This window comes from Tupaia chinensis, unplaced genomic scaffold, assembly GCF_000334495.1.
Source record: "Tupaia chinensis unplaced genomic scaffold, TupChi_1.0 Scaffold000104_1, whole genome shotgun sequence".
NCBI lineage: Eukaryota > Metazoa > Chordata > Mammalia > Scandentia > Tupaiidae > Tupaia > Tupaia belangeri.
Genome location: NW_006159568.1, coordinates 1,931,840 through 1,954,360, shown reverse-complemented (window position 1 = coordinate 1,954,360; position 22,521 = coordinate 1,931,840). Strand labels below are relative to the sequence as shown.

Genomic DNA, 22,521 nt, shown 5'->3' with positions numbered 1-22,521 from the left:
CCTCTGAGACGCCCCACTCCCATACGCAGCGGGCTCCAATGGGCGGGCCTGGACTGAGAGAACGGAGGAGTTACAGGAGCTCGGCATCATGGGGAGCATATAGACTTAGGGGTCAGGAAGACCTGGGTTTGAATCCTGCCTCTGCCATTACTAACTGTGTGACTCCACACACATTTCTAAACCTCCCAGAGCCTTCCCTGTCTCATGCGGACACCAGGGCTGACAACACTGTTACTGATGGTCAGTAACAGCCAGTACCTGCAACATAACAGGTGTTCAATGCACAACAGTGAAGACACTTCCTGAGCTGCTGCTTTGCTTCCCCTGTCAGTGGTGAACCCCTTCCCCACGGTCATACTTGCTCACAAGAGTTCCTTTCATGTCCTCACAAGGTGAAACTGCCTTCTATCAGAAAGCTCCCTTTTCCCCCTGCAACCCCCACTGGGATTTCCAACTAAGCTGGAAGCTCCAGGAGGACAGGATGCTTTAATCTGTTCAGTTGGGCTGAAACGTCAATGGCTATGACAGTACCTGGTGTGTAGCAGATGCCTGTATGTGCTGAATGGCTGGCTCTACCCAGCTCCCCAGGACTGTAAAACCTCTTCTTATTAATCAAGAACGAAAACTCTGTAGCTGGGCTCCCTTCTCAAATTATTATTATTTTATGGGGCCAGCAGTTAGCGTAATCGCTATGTTGCTGGACTCCCACGTAGTTGACCGCAGTTCGAGTCCTGGACCCGGTGGCTTAAACTCACACCAGGTGCATGTGCGTGCATGCCCAAGATCCCAAGAGGAGAATGGAGGAGAAGGGATTGCGGCGTGGCCATCCCCCCTGGGGGGTGATTTCTCGCTTTCTGTCTCTCTATCTCTCTCTGTCTGTCTGGCGAGCGCATGCGTCCTATAGCAAAAACCTCTCCAAAAAAAATTTATTATTATTTTAGTTTTTGCTATAGGGCACATGTGCTTGCTGGAAAGAGACAGAGAGAGAGAAAGAGAAAGCACTGCCGGGGGTTGGGGAGGGATGGCCATGCTACAATCCCTTCTCCTCCAGTCTCCTCTTGGGGTTTTGGGCATGCACACACATGCGCCTGGCATGCCTCTCAAGCTGCTGGGTCTGGAACTCCAAGCTCAATATCAACCGTGTGGGATCCGGGTGCATTAACCACCATGCCACTGGCTGTCCCTCATATTATTTTAAAGCAGTTTTGAAACACGGCTCGATCTTTCTACAGTGCTTTCTATGCAAGGGTGGGTACTGTGGGGGACGTGAGGTGCTCGTTCTCTCACCTTCACAGTGAGCCTACTGGGTCAGGACTATGGCTGACACATTTTTGCAGATGAGGCCTGGTGTGGTCATGGAATTGCCCAAACTAAAGGGGCAGGCTGCCATGCTGGGCAGCAGGCCCCAGCCACCAGCCCTAGAGCCCTCTGCTTTGGGTTCCTGCCCTGGGTGGCCTGCCCTCACCTGGGGCTTCCCCAGGAGTGTCTTTACTCAGGGAGGTCCAGGAAGAAAAACATCAACATTGGGCCAGACATGATTCAATGGAACTGGAAGGAACCAGGGACCTGGGGCCCCAGGAGAGGCTGGCACTGTTGCCCAAGTTCAGATCACCTGGCCTGGTGCCAGTTCTCCAGTACAGGACGGAGCCTCCCTTAGCAGAGGCAATGAGGCTCAGGACGCTGTGGAGTGACTGGCAAGGAGCTCTTAGTTGCCACGCAGGTTTCCAGAGCTCCGTGTGGATGAGCCAGAAGTGGGTAAATGCCACGTTTATAATCCACATGGGACTGACAAGAGGGGCCTGGAGAAGGTTCTGGGTGTGGTATTTGTTCACAGATATCCTATTCCTCTGAAAAGGGTGCAGCGGCAGGGCCAAGGCCTCGAGGCACCCCTCCCATGCAGTCCTTGGTACCAGATTCTGGGTTCTGCTAATAGCCAGGCTGTGTTTGTGTGGGGAAAATGGCAAGGTGGAAGGTGTGGAAGGGTCGGCTGCCTGGGCAGCTGTGATCCCCAGAAGAGGGCACAGAGGGGAGGTGTCAGTGGTTGGTAGGGGAGGTGGACTACATGAGCCCTGGAGCCTATGAAAATGCCACAAATTTGCAGATGCCCACAGCTCTGTTCCCATCACAACAGGCCTCAGCTGCTTCAGCTTTACAGACACACACACACACACACATTGTCTTAGATGATCCTTACTGACGCATGTGAGATGAGTATCAGAAACCCCATTTTACGGATTGAGAAACTGAGACCCAGGGAGGTAAGGCCCCTCTACCACCTTACCTGCTGGTAAGTGCAGATAGTGCCTCCAGGTGGGCCCTAAGACAGTGAGTAGCTCAGCAAATGTTTGGTTTGCATTTCCAGGATTGGCAACAATTGGCCTCTATGTCCACCTTGCAGACACACGCAGGCCCCAGGGCACTGTGCTGCCACCCGTCGTGGGAGGTGCTTGAGAACACAGGTCTTCATTGTGAAGGGAGGTGAGTGGCGACTCCCGTGATGCAGGCCACTGAGGAGGCTGTGAGGCAGGCCTGGAACGCTGCCCGGGTACTAGGGACGCTGTCCATACACGCACACCCATATCCGGGATGGGGAAAGCAGGCCTGGCGGAAAGGGGTGTGCTTTCCTCCTGACTTGTGATCCCTCTCCCAAGGCAACGTGGACACACTGCTGGCGCAAGGCCCCACCCTCAGGGCTGCTGCCTGGCTACAGGAAATCTAGGGAGAAAGCCTGATGAAAATGACTCAATACGCTATACTCTGGGGCCTCTGCGGTTGCCAAAGCAAGCAGTCTTGACCATCCTAACTTGTTCTTTGAAAAGAAATGGGGGGCTGGAAAAGGGAATGCTCACTCAAAGTGCTAGACTTGACCTTGAACCCAGGTCTCCTGAACCCTGGAAGCCCCTAACAAGTTCAGCATCGATCTTACCTGTGATACCAAGGCCAACAGCTGTCGAGCGCTTGTTCGCTGCGCCCGACTCTCAGCAGCTGGCATCACCCTATTTTACAGGTAAGGCCACTTGTCTCAGGCCACCTCAGGGCTTTAAGTCCAGACCCCTTGGCCCAGACCCTGGTTCCATCCTGAGTTCTGGGCTGGGCCCACCTGTCAGACATCTCTGGGACCTGCTCAGGTTGATGCAGGGTGTCTTGTGACTTTTACTTGCAGGCACCCACACTCACTCACTCATACCTATCTCCCAGAGCCTGGGACGTGACTTTCTCCCCACACCCAAGTCTGAGACCCCACAGAGAGCAGCCTGGGCATTAGGAAAATGGATCACTCAGCCCTCAAGATTCAAAGCCCCAGCCCACCTGTGAGTGTTTCTGCCATCGACCTCCTCAAACGGCACTGAGGAAAGGTGAGGTTAAGACAGGAAGGGACAAGCTGGGTGCTGGCTACAGGCATGGCTCTCAGGGGGCTGCCTAACCCCAACATGATGCCTGGACTCAAGGCCAGTCCTCAGACAGGCAGAAACACACTTTCAACTTCTCACTGGGAGTTCAGACCAAAGGCAGCAACCATGGCAACCAACATCCAATCGAAATGCCTGCCTGGGGGCCAGCAGGTGGCATGGAGTTTGGGGTGGCTGGATCCCACAAGGCCAGCAAATTGGTTCGAGTCCCAGAACTGGCACTTAAGAAAACACCAGGTGCATGTATGTGCATGCCCAGAATCCCAAGAGAAAAATGGAGGAGAAGGGACTGTGGCATGGCCATCCTCCTTGGGGGATGATTTCAAAAAATGAAAAAAAGGCTTGCCCCTGCAGACGTCCTCGGCCTCACTGATGAAGAGACAGTGTTGGTGCACAAGAATAATAGGAGAAGGGACCAGCAGTTAGCATAATGCTTATGTCGCTGAACTCCCATGTAGCCAACCGCGGTTCGAGTCCCGGACCCGGTGGCTTAAAACTCACGTCGGGTGCGTGTGTGTGCATGCCCAAGATCCCGAGAGGAGAATGGAGAAGAGATTGCGGCGTGGCCATCCCCCCTGGGGGGTGATTTCTCACTTTCTGTCTCTCTGTCTCCTTCTGGCGAATGCACAGGCCCTATAGAAAAAAACCTCTCCAAAAAAAAAAAAGTAATAGGAAAGCAAACCATTTCTGTGCCAGCACGACTACCTGTGTATTCTATGGGTCACTGGGAACGTCGTGTGCCACCCCTTCCTATCGACGTACTTTTGCACAGAAACAAAAATACGTCATGATTTCCCCGATGACCTAAGAACACCCTTCCAAGAATGCAGTGGGGTGGGTTTCCCCAAGACCTGATTTCTTCAACACTGTAACAAACATCCACGTGTGCCCACGTGTTGGGTTCTGATTTAGGTGAAGATCCAGGTGTGGACAAGGCCGACAGGGTCTCTGACCCCCGGAAGCTTTAACGCCTCCATCCACGTGGAAGTCTTTGCCAAACAGAAAGGCGAAGATCATTCTGTCAAACCTTTGTTTTTTTTCCACACAGAGGAGATATGTGAAGGAACTTTTGTATCAATGTAATTAGCAGATGAGCTAAGGCTATTAAACACTGATGTTTTCCTCTTCTTCTTTTTCAGGTTACTCAAAGAATTCATTCATATGTCAAGTGGAAAAATCAACCGGAAAAACCTGTCCCTTGGTAACATATTAGCCAAAGGAAGCCAGCGATCCCAGTTCTCTTGCAACTCCCCTTTTCTCGGCAGACCTGCTGTTCACACGTGTTAAACATTAATTACCACTGTTACTCATTACACAGCATAAAGCTCCTGGTACAAACATGATAGTTAATTTCCTCGCCGGCCCAAGGCATTGTGGGTAGCTGTGCGGGGAACAGGAAGCGGTGAGGAAGCGGTGAGGCGGTGGCATGTGGCCGCGTCTGAGATGCCCCAGGAGCCTTCTGCAGAGGACGGGCTGCTTATTCTGATCATGAGGAGGAATCACGGCGCCCGGGGGATCGGTGCCTGATGTACACCGCATCCAGCTTCAGAGCGCTGGCACTTAGAGGGGGGCGACGACAAGCCACAAGGTCAGCGTGGGACGGACAAAACTTCTTCCATCTCATCCACAAGCCAGGCCACCTCACACCAGCACACAGGAAGTGTTCAGAATGACCTTTGCACACTGAAGAGAGCTGTGCAGCAGTGCAGGGAGCAAGGGCCAAACAGGCGGGGGGGGCCCACCGTAGCCACAGCCATGTGACTACGGGCCAGCCCCCGACCTCTCTGAGCTTCAGTCCTGTCATCGACAATGACAATAAACAAAAAGACAACCCCACCCCCGCCTCCCGCAGGGATTCATAAGGTTACCTATGTCAGCTTCACCATCCCGGTGCTCAGTAAATGGTAACTTCCTGTCACCCCCCCACCTTCTCTTATCTCACAGGATTATTTTAAATCAGCAAATTAAGCTGGCTCAGAGATGACTCACGATTGTTTAGGAAATAGCTCTCACTTTGCCTTTCTCTGTCCTTTTAGCCTCACTTGATGTGCCTGGGAGGGTGTCAAAATTCGAGAGGGGGGACTGGCTAAGGGGTGAATACCATGAGCACCTCACAAGCTGACAGTGATAAGTGGTGGATCTGGCTACTCCAGAATCACTCAAATGTACACCAGTACAGGGGGTGGGAGGAACACAGAGGAGAGGTCCCTATCCAGCCGAGTGTGGGGAAGGGTCTAGCATGTCAGGGAAGGCTTCTTGGAGGAGGTGACATTAAAGCCCGAGCTGAACTGTGTCACCGCTTTCCTAACTATGCGTCGTCTATCCTGTACCTAATCTGAGGTGAACTTCAAAGGGTTCATGGGCAAATGGAATTATAGCACAAGTTTATTTTGGTGCAAAAAATTCTGAAGTCCATGCACAGTTTTTTCATAATATACATTTTTCATGAACTCATTTTTTTGTTGTTGAGATTTTTTTCTATAGGGCACGTGTGCTCTCTGGAGAGACAGAGACAGAAAGTGAGAAATTACCCCTCCCCCAGGGGGTGGCCACGCCACAGTCCTTTCTCCTTCACTGTCCTCTTAGGATCTTGGGCATATACACACATGCACCGGGCGTGAGTTTTAAGTTGCCAGATCTGGGATTTGAACCACAGTCAACTACGTGAGAGTCCAGCAATGTAACTATTATACCATCTATTGGTCCCTTTGTATAGATTTTTGCCTAAGGGTGTGTGTTCTTGCCCAAGAGAGAGACAGAGACAGTGAGAGGGAAAGTGATAAATCACCAGTGGGGGATGACCACACCGTAATCCCTTCTCCTCCATTCTTCTCCTGGCATCTTGGGCATGCATGCACATGCACCCGGCGTGATTTTCAAGCCACCAGGTCCAGGAGTCGAACTGCAGTCAGCCATGTGGGAGTCAGTGACGTAACCACTATGCCATCTGCTGGTCCCTTCATGAACTTTTTGATGAGTCCCTCATACACAGCATGTATGCAGTATACATACAAAGTGGGGTCCTCAGGTCAGCAATATCAGCATCAACTGGGCACCAGTTAGAAGTACAAGTTCTCATGGCTCACCCCCAGACCTACTGAATCACACCGTGGAGGTGGAACCCAGCAACCTGTTTAACACTTCTGGGCAATTCCATCCATGCATGCTTGCGTTCAAGACTTGCTGCTCTAGGCAAACCGACTAGTTCATAAGCATGTCCTACCTGGAATGGAAAGGTGACAGAGAGGAAACACAGTAGAGACCCTCTCACAGCCAAGGAGACCAGCGGCCCAATCCTCAGGAGGGACGGAATATAGAATGGTACAACTGGTGCCTTGTGGGTAGAACTGTTGCTGGAACTGAGATTTAGGAATTTCCGTGCCATCCCCACTTTTCCTTGCCAGAACAACTGGGAGTGGGCTTCGTTTGGTGGTGGTGTTGTTGTTTTTTAAAGAGGTTTTTAACCTTAGGGTGTGCACTAGCCAAAGAGAGAGACAGAAACAGTGAGAAGGAAAGTGAGAAATCACCCCCCCCCATGGGGGATGGTTATGCTGCAATCGCTTCTCCTCCATTCTACTCCTGGGATCTTGGGCACTCACATACAGGTGCCAGAATGATTTTCAAGCCACTGGGTCTGGGACTTAAACCATGATCAGCCATGTGGGAGTCCAGTGACGTAACTTTTACACCATCTGCTGGTCCCAGGAATGGGCTTTGTAAATGGGTCTTCCAGGGCCACTAAGTACCTTTCGGTACTGATTTTACTGGGTCATTGGAAAAGCCATGACACATTTTTGCATAGAAAAGCAAAGAAAAACCTGTCATGACTTTTCTGATGACCCAATATATGCCACTGCATTTTAATTAACGTAGCAAGCCTTTCCTGAACATCAATAACAATTCTTAGACACATGACCAGGTAGGGCTTGTGATAACTTTTCACTTAATCTTCTCCTCTGATCAACAGAGGTTCTGTGCGACAAGCTGTGACTAGCCTCTTTTTATAGATAGGAAAACTAAGGCCCAGGGAAGCTGAACAGCCAGTCTTGAGGTCCTGAAGTTGATGAGTGGTGGAGGTGGCAGGTTGAACTTGGGATTTCTTTCCTTCTGCTGCCCTATCAGTCCTGATATGCAAGACACTGCCCCACACTTTCTAGGGCAAAAATACCCATCAAGGAACTAGCAGGGAAGAGAGATGAATACTCAAAATAACTATGCCAAGCACCATTTGAGTCATTTGTCTTCCTTTTTTGCCAGGAGGCAGACCCGTTGCTGGTTAAGACCAAGACATTGCCTAAAGAGCAAATTCAATGAGACAAATCTTCAGATAATGAGTCACAAATGAAATGTCTTTGCTTCAATAAATAAATAAATAAATAATCTTGAGGACTAGCCCTACAGAGTAGTGATTAAGTGCTGCACAGAGGAAGCCAGAAAGCCAGATCCTACATGGCTAACAGGGTTCGAGTCCCAGCCCTGATAGTTTGAAAAACGTTCCAGTGTGCATACATGTGTCTAAGCGCCTGAAAGGAAGGAGAATAGAGGAAAAAGGACTACAGTGTGACGAGGCCTTGTGGGGGTGCTTTGTCTTTCTCTGTCATGTGTGCATACATGTCTTCTGGCATTAAAAAAATATGTGTGTGTGTGTGTGTGTATGTGTGTGTGTATAAGTTTAAAACAAAAGTCTTGAGTACCCTCCTGCCATCTGACTCTTTGATCAAGCCCTCTGATGACTTGCTTCTTGGACACAACCACAAAATGATTAAAGGCAGCTGTTAACTCGCTGAATTAGAAGAAAACACTGATCTGTCTCCATGTATGGCCTGACTGGCTCTGTCCTAAGGTCTCCATCTGTTATCTTCCCCATTCTGGACTTCGGTTTCCTCAGAAGGTCCCGTGGGTGTGATCCCCTCCCTGTGCTGTGACAGAGTATGACCAAGCTATGGGATGTCACCGTCATCCCCAGGTAAGTATGAACCTCTAGAACTTGGTCTGTTATAGAATCCTCAGCTGGACCCGCTCCGGGGTGGAATGCACAGTCCAGAATCCCAGCCTACCTACCAGCTGCAGGTGCAGGAGAAATAGGTGCAAGATAGATGAGACCCATGTGACATGCCCATGGGCTGTGGCAGGGCCAAGGCACCCATGGTAGTTTATGCAGTGTCCTGGATAGCTCTAGGAAGGCCAGATATGGATGGAACCAGAGCATGGTTCTGGAGCTGCCTCAAAGGGCTGTGCACCCTGTGCAAGTTATTTCTTCTCTTCTGTCTGTTAAAGGAGAAAACTAACCTCCTAGAAGGTAGTTGTGATGATTAAAGAAGACCACACACAGATAAAGGCCCAGTAAATGCTAGCAATTATGCCAGCACTTTCCTGATAGGATGTTCTTTAAGCCTCACCCAGACCCTCTTCAGGGGACCACTGGTCTCATTTCCCAGGTCAGGGACTGGAGGCTTCCAGGCCTGGTTCCATCTCTGTCTTTGCTCTGGCTCCTCAGTGAAGACACCAACTCAGTGCCACTTCCACTGGTGTCTGCTTCTCCAGGCTACCAGCCCCTGCTCCTTGGGAGCAGCCAGTGGGATTCTCACTGCCTGGTTATCCTCTGAGCAGACTCCATTTGTCTGTCTCACAATCTGTGCCGTGAAGTCCAGGGGCAGGTCGGACCCCCACACTAAGTGCCCCAGGACACTGTGGCATCACCCAAGGCTCCTGGTTCCTACCCACACTGGGCTTCTTGGGGACCCAGAGCTGTCTGTATCTGTGGGTGGTGGCGATGCAGGAAGGCCATTTCTAGACCTACCTGCCAGCCCGCCTCCCAAGTTTCTGCTATAAAGACTCCCAGGGGGTGGTTCAAAGCAGGCCAGGAACAGAGTCCAGCCACTCTGGAGGGCAGGCAGGTGTGTCTGCCAGGTGGGAAGAAAGCTGACGGCTTGATGGAAGCCACACCACCTCTCCTGGACTAGGGGGCGGTGTGGGGGGCTGTTTGTCTTAGCCTGCTCCCAGCAGCCAGCAGTGAAACCTGACCAGGCATCTGTCTGGATAGAGGCTGGGGTCCCAATAGGTGGGTGGGGCTGGGGGGAGGTCTGGAATCAGCTTCTTGAAGGGAAGGCAGGCAACCAAGGCCCAGGCTCTTTGCAGAACTTGTGGAATTTCTCACCCACCAACTCCCTTAATTAAATGCCAAATCCCAGCCAGAATTCTGAGAGGGGAAGACTTTCACTCCCTAGAAGCTGGGACCACCTCATGCTCTACAACAGCTGTTTTCACTGACAACTGGAAAGTGCTAACTCACCTTCCCTGAGGCTGTGGGAGCCCCAAGATGGAAAGATGGACTTCCATAAAGGCCCATCTGGAGCTGAAGCTGATCTGAAGCCTCCAAAGCCTCTGGCAGAGAAGGCTGCTTCTGTGGAGAAGGCCAGGGCATTCCTCCGAAAGGGCCTCTTCTCACGAACACAGAGCAGGGAATACAGAGCAGGGCATCGTGAAGTGGAGAGCACTTCTGCGTTGTAGATGGAGTGGAGGTCATCGCTCTTCCCCTCCCCACCTCTGGTCGGGCAAGCTAGGCCGGATGGGATGAGGGACAGATGCCCCCTGGAGCAGAAGCAGCCCACACTCTGGGGCAGGGCCAGTCCTGTCACCTAGCCTGCCTCACGCCAGCTTCTGCTCCCAAGAACCAGTGATGGGTAGCTCATTATACACACTCAGGTCTCACTGAAATTCTTACCCCTCAGCAGAACCCCTAATTCCCATGAGACCCCTTGGTGGGGCCTGCTCTGCCCTTGGGCGTGCCCACACTCCACATCCTTTGGAAATCTAAAACTGCTGACCAGGTTTCCAGCGCAGGTTTCCCTGTCTAAGCTAATCATGCGGCCTTGGAGAACACAGGAGATGAAAACAAGGTAAGGATTTTGCCCAATGACATCCCAAACAGCAGTCCCCAGCTACAGTTCCTGCACCCCAGGCTCCCAGGATTTGTCCTGGACAGCTTTGGAGAGCAGAGGAAGACCACGTGGGGGCATTTCGAATACGTTTTGTGATAAGGATGGGGCCCCACCAAACACTAACTCCTGGACAACACCATGACTTGCTAAAGCAGGAGCACGTCCAATTGCATGTACTGATACATAGATGTACACTCACCCACATGTACACGTGTGTACACACACACACATGACTGACTCAGGTAAGAACCCTCTCCTCTGATCCCAAGCAGCTCCACTTCTGGGTGGACAAATGGAGCCATCCCTACATGACAGCAACCCATTGGGCTGCTTCCCATATCCCAGCGCCTGAAAGGCGGCCCACCAGCTCTCCGTTCAGTTTTATTCCAGAGACAGGAAAGAGCATGGGTGCTTCGTGCCCGCCAGTACTGTATCCGACACTGTCTGCAGACACCGGGTGGGGCGGGGGGAACCAGGCATGGCTAAGGCTGCTGCTCACAGCGTCCCTCCAGCTCCTGGGGGAAGCCCCCTCCTCCTCTGCCCCAGGAGCCTGAACTGAGCCAAAGACTGATGGGAAAGCACAACCAGCATCTGCTCTGGGGCAGGACCTGCAAAGGTTAGAGACATGACGTGATGCGGACGCAGACGTGATCCTGCACCTGCTGTCAGCAGCCCAGTAAGTCTGAATGACAAGGACACGCCTGTGACGGCAACTCGATGGCACAAAGCCAAGGCCAAAATGGATACTTGGGGGCTCAGAGACCTACTCTGAGACACCTAAATGTGAACATCTGAATGTATAGAAGGTCGAAAAGCACCCTTGGGCAGAAGGGGGTAAGTTCTGGCCTGAGCACCTTCTGAAAAGATGGTGTCCCACAGGGTAAGTGCTTTTCACTTGAACGTGCGCGAGAATCACTTGGGGCTCCTGGGACAGATTCTGAATCCACAGGTCTGGGGTGGGACATGAAACCCTGCATTTCTTTTCTTTTTTTATTTGGAGAAGTTTTTGCTATAGGGCACGTGCACTCGCCAGACAGACAGAGACAGAGAGACAGAAAGTGAGAAATCACCCCCCAGGGGGGATGGTCACGCCACAATCCCTTCTCCTCTATTCTCCTCTTGGGATTCTGGGCACGCGCCTGGTGTTAATTTAAGCCACCGGGTCCGGGACTTGAACTGCTGTCGACTACATAGGAGTTCAGCGACATAGCCATTATGTTAACTGCTGGTCCCGAAACCCTGCATTTCTTTCTTTTTTTTTTGAAGAGGTTTTTGCTATAGGGCACGTGCACTCGCCAGACAGACAGAGACAGAGAGACAGAAAGTGAGAAATCACCCCCCAGGGGGGATGGTCACGCCACAATCCCTTCTCCTCCATTCTCCTCTTGGGATCTTAGGCACGCATGCACACGCTCCCGGCGTGAGTTTTAAGCCACTGGGTCCGGGACACAAACTGCGGTCGACTACATGGGAGTCCAGCGACATAGCCATTACGCTAACTGCTGGTCCTGAAACCCTGCATTTCTAACAGCTTCCAGGGGATGCCAGTGTGGCTGGCCTACGGACCACACTTTGAGCAGCAAGACACTAGACTAGATCAGAGCATTACGGGTGACCACAGCCCGCAGGAGGGCAGTCCAAGAGAAGGCGAGACCACACTTACCCATGGTGCTCTCATGGCACAGGCCCCTGGTGTCTGCGACAGCCACTACATGAGCTCCTTCAGTCCTTTAATCAAACTGGTGTTTGCAAAGAGCAGGCTCTGGGACGGCACGAGCTCCTCCCACACTTGAGGGAGCACAACCCCGTACCAGCCATCCCCAGGGGACATGAAAAGAGTGAGGCTGTGAATTGCACAGGAGTGACCTGAGGTGACCAAGGACCTTTATGCACAGAACTACTCCTTTTGATTTTTAGCTCTTGGCCAGGTGCTGGGGACACAGAGGTGCTGGGGACACAGAGGTGCTGAGGATAAAGAAAGGTGATGGGACAGGCCGTCCCTGAGGCGCTCACAGCCTGGCAGGTGAGATCAACGCATGCAGAACCGAATGTCCTACTAGTGCCCTGTGCAGGAAACTCGACAAGCCCAGGGAGGCAGCAGTGAAGCCTGTGAGCTGCCTGGTAACGTACCAGAGGGCTCAGAGAGGGCAAGGTTTGACCTGGGCCTCAAAGGAGGCACAGCTTTTCCTGGACAGGATAAGGCAGGGAAGGGCATTTAGGCAGAAAAATGGGATCTGTACAGGGCACGTATGTCCAGGGAACTGTGACAGTATGTGCCAGAAGAGCTGGCACATCAGGTGCTGGGCCCAGGATGAGGGCAGGGCAGAGGCCTCACTGCTGGGGACTAGAGAGGGAGGAAGAGCCTAACTGTGTATGAAAAAAGGGGAGATTTAAGGCAAAGTGGATTTTAAGCAAATAAAATCTCTCCCTTTATGACCTTCAATGTGCTAAGAATTAAATTAGTCACTTAATCTTTCTCACTCTCTCTTTTAAAAAGTTTGTTATAAGGTGGGAACCAGCAGTTAGCGTAATGGCTGTGTCGCTGGACTCCCACGTAGTCGACCGCGGTTCGTGTCCCGGACCTGGTGGCTTAAAACTCACGCCGGGCGCGTGTGCGTGCGTGCCCAAGATCCCGAGAGGAGAATAGAGGAGAAAGGATTGCGGCGTGACCATCCCCCCTGGGGGGTGATTTCTCGCTTTCTGTCTCTATGTCTCTCTCTGTCTGTCTGGCGAGCGCCCGCGCCCTACAGTGAAAATTTCTCCAAAAAAAAAAAAAAAGTTTGTTATAGTTACTGGAGACAGAGAGAAAGAAAAAGTGAGAAATCACCCCCCCAGTGGGGACGGCTCTGCTCCACTCTCCTCTTCGGATTTTGGGCATGCATGCACACATACTCAGTGTATTTCTCAAGTCGCCAGGTCTGGGATTCGAACCTGTGCATCTGGCCATGTGGGATCCAGCCACCACAAACACCATGCTACTGGCTGGCCCTCCACGGTCTCTTTTTACATTCCTAGACTTAGATGCTTAAAAGGTTTTTGGTACCTGGCTTTTCGCCTCTCCACATTAGACATGAGCATTTCCCGAGGTGGCTGTAAACTCTTTACAAGCAGCACCATGGAACAGATGTACACTCCTCCACCACAGGGATGCACACGCATGCATCCCACAACCCCTGCTGCTGGCCTCCAGGTTCTTCCCAGTTTTTCCCGATTATAAACAATGCTTTTCTGAATTTTAGACCCTGACTCCGGAGCAGACTCTGAGGAGTGGGATTAGAATTAAAGAGTGTGAATGTACATTTATGACGTGTGACGTGTGTGGTCCATCCACTTTCCACATGAGCTATATAGAAAAGGGTTCTGGTAAGTGATGGATAACCAGAGTCGAGAAAATCTGCCTGGGAGTGGGGAGGAGAGGAAGGGCCTTTGGGCAGGGTGGGCTCAGCTCCTGAGGTCAGGACGGAACCCTGGACTGTGCTCTGAGCAAACTCATTACTAAAGCTGGGCAGGACACATAACAGCCTGGTCAGCCAGGAGGCCCGTCTCAGCCGTGCAGGACTAGGCAGGGTCACTGGGTTCCAGCGGGCCCACCAGGGCTGCTCTGCAAACTGCTTTTCTCTTAGTTCCTAAGAAAGCTCCCTGTGAAATCTGAAAGCGTGACTTCAGTGAGCTAGGGCATCACCAGCAGAACCAAGACACAGCAGAGACAATCAGAGCGTTCGGGCTGTTTCTGACGACTGCAAAGACTGGAACCAAGGCCCTGGAAACCAGGCACAGAATCTCCCCTTGGCCTTCCTTCCCTCAGGACTCACAGCTGTACTAGGAAAAAGGACAGGCCAAGTGGATTCTCCAACACAGCACCAGAGTCTGGGGCCACTGCACACCCGCCCCCGTCCTGAGTGAGTGCTGAGCTGCCTCCTGAGCAGCTGCTGTTGCGGCTTACCTGCCAGAGCTGGGATGGTGACCCGGTTCCACTCCCAGGGCTGGTCGTACTCATCGGCAGGCCTGTCGTCATCCTGGGGCAGCTTGCTTTCCCGCAGCCGAGGGCTGACTGTGCCCTCTGAGTCCGAGTCCACGCTTTGGCCCTCAGGTTCATAAGGGGTGTCATATAACTGGATGCCTCTGTGCTGGGACCGGACACTTTCCTGCCTCTGGAATTCTGCAGGGAAAAAGGAAGAAAGTAGGGATGTAAAGGTCATGTGGCTTGTGCCTCCACACCTGGGGTCCCATGAGACCAGAGCTGCCGTCAAGGAGGCTGTTTTCATCATGCTTGGGCCCCTTGAAGACAACATTTCTGCTCTCACCAGGCAAAGCTTGCTCTCAAAATCCCAGGCGTCCAGGGAATCAGCAGTTAGTGTAATGGCTATGTTGCTGGACGCCCATGTAGTCGACCGCAGTTCGCGTCCCGGACCCGGTGGCTTAAAACTCACGCCGGGCGCGTGTGCGTGCGTGCCCAAGATCCCGAGAGGAGAATGGAGGAGAAGGGATTGCGGCGTGACCATCCCCCCTGGGGGGTGATTTCTCGCTTTCTGTCTCTATGTCTCTCTCTGTCTGTCTGGCGAGCGCACGCGCCCTATAGCACCCTATAGCAAAAACCTCTCCAAAAAAAAAAAAAAATCCCAGGAGTTCAGAACTCACAGCAGCACCAGAAGGTGCCCTGCCGCGGCCCACCTGATAATCTCAGCCTAAGAGGCAGGCCCCTGCCGTGAGCATCTCACAGGTATGTTCTGACCCCCACCCAGCCCACTGCTTGACAGATGAGTGAGGGTCTTCCCCACTAGGGCAGAGCCCTGCCCTGTTTGGACCATCAGTCTACACCTGTAAGAAGAGGAGACTGGGTCAAGGTGATGCTCAAATCCCCACCCGCCACACATACTCGTTTCAAAAGAAAAAGCAAGCCACCATTTTCTCCTCTACGAAGCTCCCTATGATGCCTTCCCTGCATTTCTACTTTCTCCAGAGCCTGCCTGACTTTATTTTTTTTTTTGAGAGGTTTTTGCTATATGGCATGTGCGCTCGCCAGAAAGAAAGAGAGAGATAGACAGATAGAAAGCAAGGAATCACCCCCCAGGGGGGATGGCCACACCACAATCCCTTCTCCTCCATTCTCCTCTTGGGATCTTGGGTATGCACGCACATGCGCCTGGCATGAGTTTAAGCCACCGGATCCGCGACTTGAACCATGGTCGACTACATGAGATTCCAGCGACATAGCCATTACACCAACTGCTGGTCCCCCTGCCTGACTTCTAACCAGACTGAACACCTCTAGAGTCCTGCTGGCACTGAGATATGGCGGAGGGCCACAGGAGTTACGTGTCGTGAAGAGTAGCTGATACGACACGCACGAATGACGTCAGCCCTTCTAGGTGGGAACACGGCTTTCACGCTGGGCTTTATGATCCAAGGCCGTCTCTTAGGGATGATAAAATCCTACCTCCCCCGTTCCCACACACACGCCTTGATAAAACAGCAGCAATGAGGTCAAGCCAGTGGTCTTTAGTGTTTCCGCTAATTAACTTTATGCTACAATTGTCAAATTTCACTTGGTCACATGCTGATTTCACGACTGATGCTGTTTTCAAGTACCACCTGGGTGGTTATTTTCCACTTCTCAGCTTTTAGATTAAATAAATTCATTTTAAAAGGAAATCATTCACCATCCCATCGGCCATTATCCTCTGCTGAAGAGATGCTGAAATACAAAGAACGAATGAGAACAAAACCAGCGAGGTGGGTACTGTGGCCTGCTGGGAGGCTGCGCCCAACACTCGCTTTTTCTCTGCTGAAAGGGAGATTCACAGTGCTCAGAGAGCTCATGGGGAGTGCAAGCATAACATGGAAATGTTTTCTTTGGCAAATAAGAATAATTTGGGGGCTGGCTCCTTGGTGTAGTGGTGATGCACTACCCAAGAAAAGCCAGGTCCCACATGGTGACTGTGGTTTGAATCTCTGGCCCAGTCAGCCTGAAATACTCTAGGTACTGAATGAGTATCCAGGAACTAGAAGGCTGGAGGATCAAAGGAAGGGGACTGTGGTGTGACTAGACCCTGAAAAGGAGTTCCTCTCTCACACATATGTATGTGCATGGTTTCCAACACGAATAAGGAAAATAAAACAAAACAAAACAATAACCAGGGTCACCTCCATAGAACAGTGGTTAAGTACAGTATATAGGAAGCTGGATCCCACATGGACAACCATGGTTGGGATTCTGTTCTCAGTTGCTTGGGGAACATGCCAGGTGTGTGTTCTCCCTCACAAAATCCTGACAGGAGGGAGAAATGAAGGAAAAAAAAAAGGATTATGTTGTGACCACACCCCACTGCGGGGTGGTATTTTTTGGAGAGGTTTTTACCATAGGGCACGTGTGCTCGCCAGAAAGCGAGAAATCACCCCCCAGGAGGGATGGTCACACCACAATCCCTTCTCCTTTATTCTCCTCAGGATCTTGGGCACGCACGCGCACGTGCCCGGCATGATTTTAAGCCACTAGGTCTGGGACTCGAACTGCGATCGACTACATGGAAGTCCAGTGACGTAGCCATTATGTTATTTGCAGGTCAGGGAGGACAGGTTCTCTTTCTGGCAACTGGAAAAAAAAAAGTTCTCTCTAGAAAGAATAAAAAGGGAAAAATAACTCTTCTCATTATGTGGTACTCAGACCATTTAAACTTCTGTCTCCTACAAGACAATGTCCCATACTTTCACAAACTGTGATTTTTATTGGGTCCCACACATTAGCTCAGATCACATATTAGTTTTGAGATTGAAGCTTCCCTTTTAACAGAGGGAGGAAGACGAAGAGAAAAGGGAAGGGCTCTATAATGGTAGGACTTTGTGGCTTTAAGGTACCAACTTTAGCGTACTGCAGGCAACTTCGTAAATCACAAAACTTACCAAATTATCTACCCACTACTTCCTGCTTTGGAGAGTCCTTGTCATCTGGATCACGCTCCACATGGTTCTGAGGTGTGAGACTAGTTTCCTACCTGGGAAACTCTGAGGGCTGAGGACATTGTGGCTGATAAGCTGGGAAAACCACCTTCCTCTTCATCCTCTTTCACAAGCAGGACCGGCAACCACCACTGCGCACTCTACAGTTTACAAAGCACTTTCCAGTGACCCTCTCATCTGAGAGCACCCGAAAGCAATCCACAGATGGATGCACTTCCACTGGCCCCCAATAACCAGGGGTGCCTCTGCTCACTGTCTTTTGGAGCTCCACTCCAATCAGATACTGAGTGACTCTGAGTGGGATAAATGACTGAGAACTGACAGCCAGAAGCCAACTTCACCCCCAGATCCTCACGGTTAATTTATAAAAGTCCCCGACAGCAGTGATAAAGTACCTGGGACAATATGCCAAATGCACTGTTTGGTATTACACAATATTCCGACGAGACGGGTATCCTACATAAATACCAGCCTAAAAGGGAGACATGTGCAGGGAACAGATTAGCTATTAAATCAAAGGGACTTGTGCCTACACCTCTCATACAGGATTTATTGTTCCAAGAGCATTTGCACCGTACCAAAGCTGGGTTAGTCACAGCACGCATTAGGGCAGGAGATGCTTTAATGGTAATCGTTAAAACGAGCCCCCACAACCCCACGCCCACCGTATTACATGGTGAATTCAAATTTTCGTTAAGGCCCCAACAATAGGGAACAGTTAAGTAAATTATGGCACGTTAACTGGATGGAATATTAAGCAGCCATTAAAATGATAAATCTAAAGATTATGTAGCTACATGGAAAAGCGTGCATGAAATTATGTTGAGCTAAAAAATAAAACCCAAGGTTGTTTATGTGTTGAGAGGCAAAGCGTAGAATGCAGGCTTTCTAAACAAGTGCTAGGCAGTGCGAACGAGGCCCCTAAGGGAATTGCGCTCCTTGCTTAGGAATTGCTGAATTCTGGCACTGCACATTTGGCCCATAATACGTAAACTCTGATGACAGCTATGCTGTATGTACGGACGCACGAGGATAAAGAGCTGAAAACCCCAAACAGGAAGCTGCTGCGTTGAGGGGAAGGGATAATTGCATAATTATGTTTGAAAGTTGCTTTCTGTGGTGAATAAGGATGCTAGTAAAAAATAAAAAAATGTAATTAAGACAGGAACACACAAAAGTAAATGCGATTTTAAGCAGGTTGGGCTTCCAGGAGCTTTGTGTGTTTAGGAAGCCCCTGACTTTCCTGGGAAAATGCCCTTTACAGAGCATCTTCTCTCCCAGGAGAGGGTCACTGAGGGCTCCAGGAAGTCAGAGGCCACCATACCAGGCCACCATACCAGGTCAGCTCACCAGACATCACTATCGCCTGCCTGACGGCAAGGCCTCCTTATTGCCCAGGCCGATCCGTGATGGGCCAGAGACCAGAGAGCCGGTGCACATGTGTTAAGCCAGAAGCTATTTGGACATCACCATTGACACATTCATGGAAAATGAACTTGGCTACTGAGGGGCGGGCCATGATTTCACACCTCTTAGGCAGGGAGCAGAAACATTAAATTGCCAGGGTGGGGATTTCTGCTGACCTCCGAATAGAAAGGTTTGCAAGTAGAACTACATAAGAGAAAGAACACAAAGAGCACTTTCTTTAGAAGCAGAGAATATCAGAACTGGAAGGGGTCCTAAGACTTCTCTTGGGCACCTTCACCTGGAGGGCCAGGCAGGCATGTAGCAATGGAGAGGTCTGCCCCAAGAGCATGAAGAAGGCCAGGCCCAGGCGGTAAGCTGAGTGAGGGACTCAGGACAAGCTCAGTGTGACCCACCACCTGCCTTCTGAGTGCATCAGACGGTTCAGCGTTCCTCTAGTCTATAAGCAACAAACTGCACTGTGCTCTAGTATTCACCAACCCTGTGCTCCCCATTAAAACAAATACATATATATAAATTACATATATCGGGTTGTCGGGAAAGTCATGACGTATTATTTTCTATGCAAAAATGTGTCATGACTTTTCTGACAACTCAATGTATATAAATGATGTATTATATAAAATCATATATGAACAATAAATAATATGTACATGTATACGTAATATATACATAATGTAATATGTAATATTATACACACACACAGGTAAATTTGCTATAAGGCATGTGTGCTTGCCAGAGAGAAAAAGTGAGAAATCACCTTCCAGAGGGGATGGCCACACCACAAGCCCTGTTTCTGCGACCTCCTCCTGGGATTTCAAATGTGCACACACATGAGCCCAGCATGTCTCAAGTTGCCAGGTCTGGAACTTAAACTGCTCAGTCAGCCATGTAGGCTTCAGCTGCCAAGCCACTGGCTGGCCCTAAACTTCTAAAAGCAGTTTCAAGTTCACAGCCAAAGTGAGTGAAAGGTCCCCAGATTCCCCCTTCCTCCACATGTACACAGACTCTCCCATCATCTCCGTTCCCCAGCACAGTGATACACTTGTTACACCTGACGGGCCTCTATGGACACATCATTATCACCCAAAGTCCACAGATTACATTAGGGCTCACTCTTAGTGTGGTTCAACAGGTTTAGACAAAATGTATTTGTTCATCATTCGTTCAGTCTCCCATCTCCCCAAGCCATGGCCATGGCTAGTCTTTTCACTGTCTCCAGAGGTTTGTCCTTTCTAGGTCATATAGTTGGTATCATATATTATGTAGCTTATTCTTTCTTTTTTTTTTAAGACTTATTTTATTTATTGTTGCTATTATTTTTAAAATTTGCTATAGGGCACATGTGCTCAGCAGAAAGAGAGAGAAAGCAAGAAAGCAAGCGGCCAGGTCCAGGACTTGAACTGTGGTTGGCCATGTGTGAGTCCAACATCTTCACCACCATACCACCTGCGGGCCCTTATGTAGCCTTTTCCAATTAACTTCTTTCTCTTCGAAAGAAGGCACCATGTGGGATCTGACTTATCTTGAGCAGTGCATTGCCACCGCATCAAAGGGACAGTCCATTTCCCATGTGTTCTCATGGTTCTGACAGCGCATTTCTTTTTAGCACTCAATAAAGTCCCACTGTCTTGATGCACCAACGTTTATTTATCTGTTCACCTTCTGAGGGCCATCTTAGTTGCTTCCAAGTTTGGGCAGTTATGAGTAAAACTGCTATAAATATGTGTGTGCAGATTTTTGTATGGACATAAGCTTTCAGTTCTTTTAGGTAAATACAAGTAGTGTAATTGCTGGATCAGATGGTAAGAATATGTTTAGTTCTGTAAGAAACCGACAAATTATCTTCCAAAGTGGCTATATCTTTTGCATTCCCACCAGCAAAGAATGAGAGTTCTCTGTTGTGTGTGTCTCCCCTTTTTGCTTGGCTGCCAAGAAACTCTGTTATCTTTGATGTTTAACCTCAGTAGCTTTGTTTGGTTAGGTAATGGGTAGAATCTCTTGTGTTTTCTTCAATGTTGATCTTTATCTCTATTGTATTATATTTTCTTTTTTATTTCTAGGGATGCTCGTGCTCACCAAAGACCAAGAGACAGAGAGAAGACAACTCCCCAATGGGTGTGGTCACACCACAATCCCTTCTCCTCCATTACTCTACCCTGTTGGGACTTGGGGCATGCATCCACATGTGCCCAGTGTGTTTTTCTGCTGCCTGGGATGGGATTCAAACCATGGTGAAACTGTGTGATCTGGCTTTCTTAACCACTAGGCTACAGGGCCAGTCTGGGCTACAGAGCTAGTGCAAACACCCTGTTTTATTATAGATAAACTCAAGTTCTGAAAGCAACTAGAGGGACCAGCAGGTGGTGTAGTGGTTACGGTGCTGTACTCTTACATGGTTGACTACAGTTCGAGTCCCAGACCTGGCAGCTTGAAAATCATGTAGAACACGTGAAATCCCAGGAGGAGAATGGACTGTGGCATGGCCATCCCCCCAGGGGGCAAGTTCTCTCTTTTCCTCTCACTGTCTCTCTCTAGGGATGAGTGCATGTGCTCTATGGCAAAAACCTTAACAAAAAAGCAAGTAAGCAAGCAAGCAGCTGGACACATCTAATAACATACAACACACCTTATAGTAAATGACTTTTTTAAAGGTTTTTGCCATAGCACGTGCTCATGGAGAGAGACAGAGACAATGAAAGGAGAAGTGAGAAATCACTTGCCAGAGGGATAGCCATGCCACAATCCTGTCTCTATTCTCCTCTCAGGATTTGAGGCATGCATGTACATGTACCTGGCATGAATTTCAAGCTTTCGGTTCAAGGACTAGAACCAAGGTCAGTCATGTGGGAGTCCAGTGCCTTAATCACCACACCGCCTCCTGACTCCTAGTAAACATCTTTTGTCGACAAGGTTAGAATAAAAGAAGCCCCCCTTTTAAAAATAATTATTTATTTATTTTTTTATTGTTGCTGTTATTATTATTAGTCTCCAATTTTCTACAGGGCATATACATTCACCAGGGAGAGAGAAGGAAAGGGAGAAAGTAAGCTGCCAGGTCTGGGGCTTGAACCACGATCAGCTATGTGGGAATCTAATGCCGTAACCACCACATCACCTGCTGGCCCCAAAAGAAACCTCTTGACTGGTTTACTTGCCTTTCAGGAACAGCAAAAGAATGCTTGACTTCGTTCTTGGAGAAACTGAGCCCGAATATAACAATGGAGCCCCAGACTTCTCCAGCTGTCCTCACAACCAAGTATCTACTGAGTGCTCAATATGATGGGATGGGGTGAAGGGTAAGAGGTGGGCAGAGAGGGCCAGAGTCCTGGACACAGACACAGCTCAGGTTCCTGAAGGGGAGTTACCATGATCCTATGATCTGAGAACTCAGAGGCTCGCAGCTGGGGAAAATTGGGAGTGCCTTAAAGAATGTAGGCATGAGGTCACAGCACATTGGTATGTCAGAGAAAGTGTGCAACGAATGGAGAAGAACCCAGGCGGAGGCTGGTGGTCAGAAGCATGAGTGTAGCGGGTTGTTCAGGAGCATGGAGGGCTTCCAGGTGCCCAGTGAGCGATGATGTTGGAGACAGGTGGACGTAGGTTTCTAGGTGGCCTCTAATGCCACAGGAGGGCACTATTTCAAGTCTAAGGAGAAGTGCCCTTGGAACGGCTGGGCAGGGAGGAGCTGGGCGGGGAGGCTGGCACAGGTGTGCAGAAGCCTCGCTGAAAATGACAGACGCTGGCTTGTAGGCCCCTCACCTCTAATTTTCCCAGATAGGCTTTTT

General features: G+C 50.1%; 1 protein-coding gene across 1 annotated transcript in view; it reads right to left on the bottom strand.

Annotated features, from left to right (window-relative positions):
* SHB (SH2 domain containing adaptor protein B) overlaps positions 1-22,521 on the bottom strand; it is a gene marked incomplete at its 5' end in the record, with an annotated part of 162,259 nt that overhangs the window by 45,119 nt on the left and 94,619 nt on the right. Inside the window, 1 exon segment of the mRNA XM_014586009.2 lies at positions 14,295-14,510. Coding sequence (XP_014441495.1) covers positions 14,295-14,510 — 216 coding nt within the window.